Source organism: Hypanus sabinus, chromosome 4, assembly GCF_030144855.1.
Source record: "Hypanus sabinus isolate sHypSab1 chromosome 4, sHypSab1.hap1, whole genome shotgun sequence".
Lineage (NCBI taxonomy): Eukaryota > Metazoa > Chordata > Chondrichthyes > Myliobatiformes > Dasyatidae > Hypanus > Hypanus sabinus.
Window position 1 is genome coordinate 121571535 of NC_082709.1, and position 12260 is coordinate 121583794.

General features: G+C 40.0%; 1 protein-coding gene across 2 annotated transcripts in view; it reads right to left on the reverse strand.

Annotated features, from left to right (window-relative positions):
• Positions 1-12260, reverse strand: part of LOC132393162 (ribose-phosphate pyrophosphokinase 2-like) — a 44459-nt gene that overhangs the window by 16451 nt on the left and 15748 nt on the right. Inside the window, exon 2 of one of the 2 annotated variants that reach the window (XM_059968058.1) lies at positions 7875-8058. The exons of the other annotated variant lie outside the window; for it this stretch is intronic. Within the exon in view, the coding sequence (XP_059824041.1) occupies positions 7875-8058 (184 nt within the window). The remainder of the gene's footprint in view (positions 1-7874; positions 8059-12260) is intronic. 2 annotated transcript variants of the gene reach the window in all.

A 12260-nucleotide genomic window follows, 5' to 3' on the forward strand; every position in this document is an offset into this window, starting at 1 on the left:
AACAAAGAACCTCCCTTACGGTGGAACAATTTGCAAGTTTGTATTAAAATTCTTGAATCTGGGATTAATTGGCTGGTTCTGTTTATGCTCACTTTGCTACAATTTCAGTCTAGCTGGATTGCTGTGCCACTGCAGAGGGAATGGAGTTATCCACCAAAATATGCAATATTCCACTTTGCCCAATGCCGTATTAATGTGCAGAAATCGCATTTGACACCAAAGGCTATTTTACCCCATCTTCAGAATGAATTCTGTCAGTATTTAGACTACAAAGATGAAATCAACACTCAAAAAACCTGAAACTCTCACACAACCAAGAAATTGACAACATATCCCAAGACTGATGTACATTAAGTGGCAGTAATGCAATTGAAAGAAGAATGAGACATTCTAATAATTAGATTAATAAGATAGTATGCCAATTTATATTGCATGGTTATGTTTGAACAGTGTATTGCGTTAACCAACCATAAGTAATGTAACTCTTTGCCAGAAGATTATTAAAACACCAATCCCAAAGTTATGCCCTAATATTTAAGACAATCACGAATAGATCTCAAAACCATTCTTAAACTTAATTTACTGTCACTGAAATCGTTACTGAACTCAATGTGAGCATATAAACAGTAAAATTTACATTATAATAAATTATACTTATTTGCAATAAGCATAAATGAAGCTTGTCATTTAAAAACTCCCCATTTCATTAATTCCACACTTGCATTCAATACACCAACAGCTACAATCCAATCTTGAAGTGAAATATTAAATGTAACATAATCAGTTTTACTGGATTAGAGTTAAATAGGCTAGACCCACTGCAACTAGAAATTGATAACTCAAACTTCATTTATTTAACACTTTTCATATAACACAATATTTCAAGGATCTAACTGCACAACATCTAACAAGTTTTGCAAAAAATTTACATATTTAAATAATAAGCCTAATCAGAGATGGCTTCAGGATGTGTTCTTGAAGAAAACTTAGGGATTTTCAACTTCAAAAAGTTCAAAAACACCTTCAAAGTTTCATTTATTATCAAAGTACACAACTCTGAAATCGTCCTTTTCCAGATAGTCATGAAGCCCAGAAAGAAAAGAAAAAGGAACAGCAGCACCATCATCAATTCCCAGATCCCTCCTCTCTGCACAAAAAATGAACAAAAACTGAACTGGCACATCAACTCCACAGCTTAAGGCATGACCAAAGATTGATGCTAATAAATACAGATTAGATTAGGATATTGGAATCTGAAGGGGCAGAAATGACTGAAAGGGAATACATTCAATTTGAAATACTGAAGAGGCTGTTGAAAATAACTGCTGCTTAACAAGGATCCTGTTAAGAGCAAAGAAGAACTACTATAATTAGTTCTAACATCAGCCAAAGAATTAAACTGGCAAACATTTAAAGGATATTTACCAATTTATATATGTTGGAAAAATAAAAATTGAGAGAGCCAAAATCTTTCCTATATAATCAACATTTCAAACATAGCTAGAAATCTAAATCAGAAAATTGTACTCTCATTAATGGGGATTTCATTGTTGGTTAACAATGAAAAGCAAAGTACCACAGCATAAGAAAATAAACTGGTTTTACTGTCTCAAAGATATTGAGGAATTGCTTGTAGAAAAATTCGGGGAGATAATAAAATGTTTAGGATTATGAGAAATCAATAAGGTGGACACCAACAATCTTATGCTTGGATAGAGGTAATCCAAAACTAGGCTGTCCACCTACTAGATTTGGAGAGATTTAAAAGGGAGATGTTTGGCATGGACAGACCAAGCTGAAAGGTCTGTTTCTGTGCTGTATTGCTCTGACTCTATGGCAAATGAAGTAACTGCAAAAAGAACTACACAAGTGCACATCCAAGTGAAAAAAACCGTAGAAGTTGTATACAAATTCTGCTGGTACTACAACTGCTAACTCAGAAAACATAACAGCACTAACTGTACATGTCACATTTTATTTACCATGTTAAGAGTGAATGTGCAAAATGGATTCAGGAAGTTTTTTTCTCCATAATAGAAGCAGCTTTCAAACCAAAGCATGCAATTAATTTCATAAAGGGACCAACAAGCAGATAAAATACAGCTCTTTTAAAAACTTTTTAAAAAGCAGTGTCTTAAAATGGACTTTGTGAGGAATGTATTGGCTATTAACAACAGAGATGATGGCATAAACCAGAACAAGAGATTAATACTGAACAACACTGGGGCAATTCAGAGGCCACTAAGGAGGAAGAATTTGATTACAAATATAAATAATACTCCTGGGGATACATTAGATAGGATAAGTATACTGCATTCAAACTGTGAATGATCAAAGCAGTCAAATCATTTAATGCTACACGAATCAATCACACCAGTGCTGACGAAGAGCAGGGTGAGCTGCCTCAATGACTATTCTCCCATGACACTCACATCTACAGTGATGAAAACTTGCATATGGCTAGAATCAACTCCCGCCTAAGGACCTGCACCCTATAGAAGTTGTTTATTGCCACAATAAGCCTACAGTTGATGCAGCCTCACTGGCCTTGAATTAATTACCTGGACAACAGTAATGCCTACATCAACTTGCTGCCTATTGATTACCACTCAGCACACAACATAATCATACCCACAGTTCTCACCAACAAGCTCCTGGATCTCTGCACCTCCCTCTGCAATTGGATCCTTGACTTCCTCACTGGGAGATGATAGACTGTGCAGATTGGAAATAATATCTCTTCCTTGTTGATAATCAATACTGGCACACCTCAAGAATGCTTGCTTAGCCCACCATTCTACTCTCTCTACACCCACGATTGTGTGGCTAGGCTCAGCTCAAATGCCAACCATAAAACTGCTGTGTATCCAACTATTGTTGTCAGAATTTCAAATGGTAACAAGGAGGCGTACAGGAACAAGATAAATCAGCTGGTTGAGTGGTGTCGCAGCCACAACCTTGCACTCAGTGTCAGTAAGACCAAGGAATTGGTTGTGGACTTCAGGAAAGGGAAGTTGAAAGAACATACACCAGTTCTCAGAGGGATCAGCAGTGGAAAGCGCGAGCAGTTTCAAGTTCCTGTGTGTCACCATCTCTGAGGATCAATCCTGGGCCCAAAACAGATGCAATTATAAAGGCAGCACAACCGTGGCAATATTTTTACTAGGAATTTGAGATCTGCTATGTCAGCAAAGACACTCGTAGATTTCCACAGATATACAATGGACAGCATTCTAACTGGTTGCACCACTGTCTGGTATGGACGGGCCCTACACAGGATCGGAAGAAGCTGCAGAATGTTGTAAACTCAGCCAGCTCCAACATGGGCACTAGTCCCCAAACCCTCCCCCCACCAAGCATCAAGGACACCTTCAAAAGGTGATGCCTCAAAAAGGCAGCATCCATTATTAAGGACACCCATCACCCAGGATATGCCCTCTTCTCATCTTCTCTGTTAAGGAGATGGTAGATGAGCCTGAAGACCCACACTCAACATCTCGGGAACAGCTTCTTCTCCTTCATCATCAGATTTCTGAATAGACAAGGATCTATTAACACTACCTCAATATTTTTGTCTCTTTTTTGCAAAACTTTAATCACACACACACACACACAGCCATATATAGCTTTTATGTATTGCAATGTATGCTAATGTGGACAACAGCAGGCCTCACAAGATTGATGGGAGCACTTAATATCTCATATTAAAGTGAAATCAATAATAACAGCTGCAAAGATATAAAACAATCCTGGGTAGGCCAGATACCATTTGTGGAGAGAGGGTGAGAAAGTTACTGTTTCAGATGAATGAAACTCAAAAGTTAGAAAGGTTTTTAGTTGCAAAGTAGGAACGAAGGATGCAGAGAGCAAAAACAATGCCTGCGCCCAAGTGCAGTCCATGACTGAATGGCAGCCATGCTGAAGGCACATTAAACACAGGGTGCATCTGGAGGAAACAAAAGAAACTGAGTGGAAATGGAGTTGAGAGAATGTAAAATAAAAAGAAATGATGGAACCAAGATGCAAAACACTATATTTATAAAAAGCATAATCAATGCTGGAAAACCCATTTCTCTGTCCAAATTTGCAGGCTAGATCGTAAATGTGGAGAGAGAAAGATGCAGCACATTTCTCTTCAGAACTGCAGTTCTGCAACTTAAATACATTTGACTTTTAACTGCTCTCTATTCTGGTGAGAAATCTTTGGCGTGAAACAACTCTTACCTCCTTCCAGAGATCTTGAGTATCTGGCTGAGCAATAGCAGCATACTCCCCATCCTTATTTTACTGTCACCTTCTGTTATGTTTCAGGTGCTTCCATTTACAATATTCAAGTTCTAATGCGGTTAAAATGAATCGTCTGCCAACTTATCCTACTACATTCAGATATCCATGCACAATTACAGCCATCTTGACATATTGCACACCACTTAGAATTATGCCATTCAACCGGTATTCTGAATGGTAAAATGTGTCTGTCTGATCTGACAGTCTACGATACCTTGCAGAACTTACAATTATGATTAGGAGGCAAAGACAAGCAAGACTACAACAAAAAGTCAGATGGAATGGATCTTGGGAATGAGAATAAATAAATGGCAGAAAGCACTTATGGCCTCAATCTCCTTCAGGAACATCCCCTCTCAACTGTGGAACAGGTTTTAACAGTCACTTCAGAACTCAAAATTGCCTAAGAGTGGGAATGAATTTCCCTTATTAGTGGGACCAGCACCCAAGTGGCTGAACAAACGAAGTGCAAGATCTTGGTCTCAATCCGGGTCCTTGTTGAACAAATACCTCCCAAAGATCTATCTATGGTAGACGTACAAATGAAAATTAGATACTTCAGCCATAAAAATATTCCTCATTAGCAACTGGCTCAGACAGTGTTATTTACTTAATTCTAAGAAATAATGTCTAAAAATTAGGAAATTGTAAACAGAAGTATTTGTCCTTAAAGACCTACTTGACCTAAACAGGCAAGATGATGCCCCTCCACTCACTTTCACTCAAAAAGTACACCCATTCCACTTGAACAGTAGCTCAGTTAAGGTGAGCATAGTAAGACAATTGCATTCAGAGAATCAAATTTGAGAGATAGGTGGCAATTATTCAGACAACTGTCTGTTAGTCGAGAAAGCCTAATCCTACTTTGCTCTGCTACGTAATACATATGGCAACTGATATGCACATCCATGTACTTTTTCTAAAAGTTAAAGGGGGTACGGTTTCTCCATCTATTACACTTCCAGCAGCAAGCTACAAAACTATCTTAGTAAAAGTTCTTCCCTCTGAATTGTACACTAATTATTTTAATTTTACGATGCTTGGCTATCAGCCTCTCTGAAGACAATTAGCTAAATCTCACTTAAATGTATACACTCAGTTCCAAAGCAAATAACTCCAGTAATTCCTGGTACACAGCTGTAAAGAACCTTTCTGTAATCAACTTCGTCCCGTAACGTGAACAAAAATGTGTACAGCACTCTACACACTACTCAAACATTCAGGAATTATCCCTATACTCATTTATTCTCTGCTTGGGTGAATGAATAAATGTGTCATGTCCAGTACAAATTTAATTTGTTCTCCAGAATCTTTGACATTTATCCAAATATAGCAGCTTACAGAAGTTATTTTGGACCATGCAAAATCAAGAGCCACAAAAGTCTTCATACTTCACATCAGTAACCGCAGAACAGTGATTTTACACAAATTCCCACTTTCAGATTGACCAGTGAAACACCATTGAATTACAAATGGATCAATATTCAAGAAATTCATTTCACCTCAAGAGTCTTAAAATAATCTGAAGCACAAGGTGAAGCCTAATTAGGCTTTCTTTTAAGTTTCATGAGCCATTTTTCTCATTATCACTTTTTCCACAAAAGAAACTGAGGATTCTTTTTTTAAAAACCTACCAGATTCATTATGAGGAAGATGACTCCATCTTGCTCTTGCTCAGATTATATTTTAATGCTAAACTTCTCACTGGCTTGCTGAATTTAAACAAATAATCTCTATCCTTCCAACAAGAAAACTTGCTTCCAGTGACTACTGTAGTTCATTTAAATTCACCCCTCTTAATGCTCAAAAGCGGGGGAGGGGGCAAAGACAGGAGATTGAGGCTGAGAGGAAAAATGGATCAGCCATGATGAAATGGAGCCACAGACTCGATGGGCCAAATGGCCTAATTCTGTTCCTAGCAACACACACATATACATACACACCATGCTGGAGGAACTCAGTAGGCCAGGCAGCATCTATGGAAAAGAGTAGAGTCAACGTTTTGGACCGAGACCTTTCATCAGGACAGGATGTAGGGTCTCAACCCAAAACGTTAACTGTACCCTTTTCCTTAGATGCTGCCTGGCCTGCTGAATTCCTCCAGCAGTGTGTACGTGGGTGAGTGTCTGTCAGTGTCTTGGATTTCTAGCGTCTGCAGATTTTCTCCTGTTTGTAATTCTGCTCCTACATCTTATGGCCTAAATTCACCTCTCTTAGCACTCAAAGGTGATTATGGCAGCTTATGGTGTGTAGGCCTTCGTTAGTCAGGGGATTGAGTTGAAGAGCCACAAGGTAATGGCGCAGCCACACTCATGCTAGAGAACACTGCTATTGCGTTCAGTTTTGGTCACCTTAGTACAGGAAGGATTTGGAAGCTTTAGAGAGGGTGCAGAGATTTACCAGGATGCAGCCTGGATTAGAGAGCATATCTTATGAGAAAAGGTTGAGCAAGATGGGGCTTTTCTCTTTAGAGCAAAGAGAAAGAATGGATAGCCAGCACCTTCTTCCCCCCCCCCCCCCCCAGGCAAGAAGGTATTTTAAAACTGTTTGAAGGAAAATATAGGAGGAATATCAGAGGTATTTTAAGGTACAGTGTGATGAGGACATGGATTGCACTGCCAGGACAGATGGTAGAAGCAGATATATTAGGGACATCCAAGAGACTCAGATAGCCGCATGTATGAAGGAAAAGTGGAGCACTTTGCAGGAGGGAAGGGTTAGATTGACCTTAGGTCAAAAGATTGGCACAACATCGTGGGTCATGTGCATACTGATCTATGTTCTATGTTCTCAAAAGCTGTCTAGTTACTTCGGCTCGTTTACATTAATTTGACAACCCTGTTCAAAGCTGCAGGTCAAAAAATAAAGACTTGTGCAAAGTTTTAATTCATATTGCCTGTAGCACAGACTAACATCTGAAATAATGTCAACAACAGAAACATAAGTAGCATTCATTTTTAATGAGTTGGTTGACCATGCTCTGTTGCTTTTGGCCACATCTAACTAGTCTAAAGTTCAGTCTAACTTATGGAAAACCTTGTTTTACTTAGTTCAGTCAAGTCTTCAAGTAGAAGCTATTTCCAAACTGAAAGCTGAATGAAAAAGCACTAAGAACATTTCCAAGCTATTTTGCAGGCATAAGTGCAGAAGACTAAACAGAACAGAACTTGTAATAGGCTGCAAAAGAAAATGTTCTACAACTTCAAACTCTACTTAAGTATACCATATAGGAATCTCCATCTACTTAGTCAATGACTGCATGATATTACAAAGCAACCACTTGAAGAATTCACTCCAACACAAAATGAATGCCAAGCTTTCAAATGAGTTCATTTAGCAGGCATTCCATATCAACTGGTTTCAGAATGTAAAAGGATCTTATGATTTAAGCAAGTAGCCTGCAAAAAGATAAAATATTGTAAGCGGAAATTAAAGCTCTCTCCTGTATCTAGTCACATTTCAACACCAACATTTTACTCCATAAGTAACAAACCTAAATTGATATCAAGATGTGTCATTTCATGGTTACCAGCTTTCAGTTCCATCCCCCAATATACGTGAAGACAAATGGTCAGACCCAGTGGTACCTTGTCTTTCTTGTCTTGTCTAGCATAGGGAAAACAAGGAATAACTGCGGTGACTCGAGATGATGATGCAAACTTGCAGGCATTTATCATTATCAATAGCTCCATTAAATTATCATTGATTTCCCCACAGCCACTTTGGATGATGTATACATCTTCACCTCGCACACTCTCCCCAATTTCCACACTGCAAAACAAAAGACATGCCATCATTGTTGAAATGTTCTGTAGAAAAAAAACATTTAAAAAAAGAAACCAACCCACTGTTTAATTCCTAGCAGGAGCAGAGGTCATCTCACAGAGCATCAATACATTACAATACATACAATACATTGGTCCTTCAGTCTAATCACTCACTGGTACAGAGCCTCCACTCAGGCTGCAAGCTGTGATGTTATGAACTAGGCCGGCAACGGTCCTCTTTGCTCCCTTGTCAGGAACCTAGTGCAAATCCCTGTCCTCTGGAGTAATGAATCACCTATCACTCAGTGTTGTTTGTGGGAACTAGTTCAGCTAAGTAGGGAGGCTGCTTGGTGGCTTGGTGGCTTGGTGCGATGTGGCTTAAGTACCTTGAGCAGCACAAAGACTGCAAGCCCTTACTGGGGATTGATGGTGACCACTCCATGTGCTGACAGACCATAAGGATCCAACATCTCCCAGTTTTCCATCGGATGCAATAAAAGTCACTCAAAGAAGTCAAGGGCAACTTCCGTCATACTTAACTATCAGGGCTGAGAAGCATTGTGCAGTCAAACAAAGAAGGGAAGACAGCAGATTTAGTCACATCCAACACAGGAGACCATAGAGTCAGGATGATCTATCAATACCATTGAGAACACTGGCCATTTGCCCAACAATGGCTTGTTTCTGCATAGCAGCAGGATTCAGCCTGGAGTCCCATACATTTGCACTGAGCAGGTACAGTACTTACCCTGGCTCTTCTAATACCACACCCCAATAACAGTCTCTCCACGCCAAGCCACCGTGTAATCTGATGCTAGACTGCCAAGGGTTCCTTAACTCTGTTGCACTGCTAGGGAATTCACTCCAGATTCCCAGCACTGTCAGTAATGTATCTCTCCACAAAAGTTCAACTACTCATTTTAGTGCTAATTCCTTTAGTATTCTTACACTTGGAACACCTCCTTTGTGTACTAGTGTAAACACAAAGGCAATATTTTATTGAATAACAAATACAATTAAAATGCTACTCCACAGTCAGACCAATCATTTTGAACTTTCCTCTGCAGAATGCATATAGATAGGCTACCCACAGTTGAATAATGGTTTGTCAGACTGTCTTCTACCCCATGTTTTTTTATAAACATAAAATATGCTGTGGACAGTTTGTAGTGCTGTATAAATCAGCACAGAAAATAACCATAGAACATTGTTAAGACTAACTAAAAGAGTAAATCGCAACATCAAATTTAACTCCTACTAAATAAAGTACTTCAGTTTCAACACCTAGGAAAAACCAGAAACAGACCATTATTCCCGCTGTCTTTCAATAAGATTCAGAGTGATCTTTAATCTGTAATTTTCCAGTATCGGCCTATATCCCCACAGAGGCAATGACAAAGTTGGACTCATGCAAACTGCTTGGATGGCATAACTGAAATTTCTGTTCATATGAAGAGCATATGCGTGCAGTCTTCTCCGTGGATTGTCACCTTGTCGTGGTGGAGAAGCTTGTGTGGTCCTGAGATTCTGAGAGCAATGCCGTTTGGAGCTATGCTCCTGGTAGGGTCACCCATGGTGGTAAGGTCGAGGGTGAGGTCCCTGACAAAGAACAACCCAACCAAGACCTCAACGGTGGAACAGGCAGACGAAGTTACTTCAAACTCAACGGCTGTGAAGGCGGATGAAGGCTGCAACGAATCCATCAGCTTCAATCGTCGTGGTTTCCATGCCATTGGAATCAGTTGGTTGATTTGTGAAGTATCGTGTGCTTCTTGGAGTGCAACATCAAGTACACGTTAAACAAATACATGCACAGGCGTCTTTGCTCTGTGGAAATGGAACGAAGACTATTATCGTCGACCTCAAGGGATAGCCACGACGATATGTGTGCAGTGCAATATTACAGAACTTCAACTTTGGGAGAGGAACTCCAGAACAATTCATAACATTTTCAAGCATTTTATTAGAAAACTTAGATTATGGAATGAATATTACTGCTCCTTCAAATACTTTTGAGAATAATCACATTTTAACCACCATGAATAATTTTGAAAATATTGCACATTTCTACTCAAAGCATTGAGGCTTTTGTAATATGGCATTACACAGTTTAATAAGACTACACTACACTGGGAGTTAGGTGGGTAGAGGCATTGGTATTGGTTCAGAGTAGAAACGCCTCTCACATGATAGAAAACAATTGAACTGAGAATGCACCTGGTAATCTGAGTTTGAGAAAGTAACATTTCACTTGTTCCAAGGGGCATTTATGTCATATATATTTCTGACCATATTTCTCAAATCAGAAGGGACCAGACAGTTCTAGTACGAGTGCTCTGTAAAAACTGCAAATCAACCAACCCGGGGATAATTTTCACCATTATATTCTATGTAGAATCATTTTTTTTCTTTAACCCATAAATAATTGAAAAATATGTTCCCATCATTTACCTACTACTTATTTTCACAGGAGGTAGGTAATGTAATGCAACTGCTATCTTCCGTACTGGCTTAATGCAGTTACACTGAGCATTTAGTAGTATTACCAGCTTTCTTATGATTGGTTCATATTCCATTTTATTAGGCAATTACATGAAACATTAATCATCGACTTTGATCATAATTAAAATCCAAAGTTATTTTAAATTTAGCTTCAACATTTCCCTCCAAATGAAATGATAAGAGCGTAGAATGTTCAGCTGAAACTGATAGTATTAAACTGGTACTAAAATATAATTTGAAAGCTACAGTTAGTTAATTTAGAATTTTAAGCTTGGAAATATAAAGGTTTTCTTCTTAAAAACACATTTGAAGCCTGAATTTTAGTAAATGAAATGAACTAATTTAGTAAATGAAGGTCATGACTGGCTTCAGAAGAAACCAAATCCACCCAATTTCCTCAGATGGAACGTTGCACTGAAGCCTAATTCAACTGCTTTATCACAACATGCAAATTCAACCCCCCCAAAAAAAGTTGCATCTAATCAACCACCTACTTGTGTTCAAGAATTTACTGATTCTAATCAATCTTTTAACAAAATACACAAAATGCTGGTGGAACACAGCAGACCTGGCAGCATCTATAAGGAGAAACACTGTCGAAGTTTTGGGCCGAGACCCTTCGTCAGGACTAAAAGGAGAGATACTAAGAGATTTGAAAGTAGGAGGGGGAGGGGGAAAATGCGAAATGATAGAAAACATGAGGGGATGGGATGAAGCTAAGAGCTAGAAAGGTGATTGGCGAAAGTGATACAGAGCTGGAGAAAGGAAAGGATCGTGGGACAGGAGGCCTCGGGAGAAAGAAGGGGGGGGGGGACCACCAGAGGGAGATGGAGAACAGGCAGTGATGGGTAGAGAGAGAGAAAAAAAACAAACTAAATATGTCAGGGAAGGGGTAAGAAGGGGAGGAGGGGCATTAATGGAAGTTAGAGAAGTCAATGTTCATGCCATCAGGTTGGAGGCTACCCAGCCGGTATATAAGGTGTTGTTCCTCCAACCTGAGTGTGGCTTCATCTTGATAGTAGAGGAAGCCATGGATAGACATATTAGAATGGTAATGGGACGTGGAATTAAAATGTGTGGCCACTGGGAGATCCTGCTTTCTCTGGCAGACCGAGCGTAAGTGTTCAGCGGGACGGTCTCCCAGTCTGTGTCGGGTCTCTCCAATATATAAAAGACCACACCGGGAGCACCGGACGCAGTATACCACACCAGCCAACTCACAGGTGAAGTGTCGCCTCACCTGGAAGGACTGTCTGGGGCCCTGAATGGTGGTGAGGGAGGAAGTGTAAGGGCAGGTGTATCACTTGTTCCACTTACAAGGATAAGTGCCAGGAGGGAGATTGGTGGAAATGGATGGGGGGGGGACAAGTGGACAAGGGAGTCGCGTAGGGAGTGATCCCTGCGGGAAGCAGAAGGGGGGGGGGCGGGGGAGGGAAAGATGAGCTTGGTAGTGGGATCCCGTTGGAGGTGGCAGAAGTTACGGAGAATTATATGTTGGACCTGGAGGCTGGTGGGGTGGTAGGTGAGGACAAGGGGAACCCTCTCCCAAGTGGGGTGGCAGGCAGATGGGGTCAGGGCAGATGTGTGGAAAATGGGAGAGATGCATTTGAGGGCAGAGTTAATGGTGGAAGGGAAGCCCCTTTGTTTAAAAAAGGAGGACATCTCCTTCGTTCTGGAATGAAAAGCCTCATCCTGAGAGCAGAT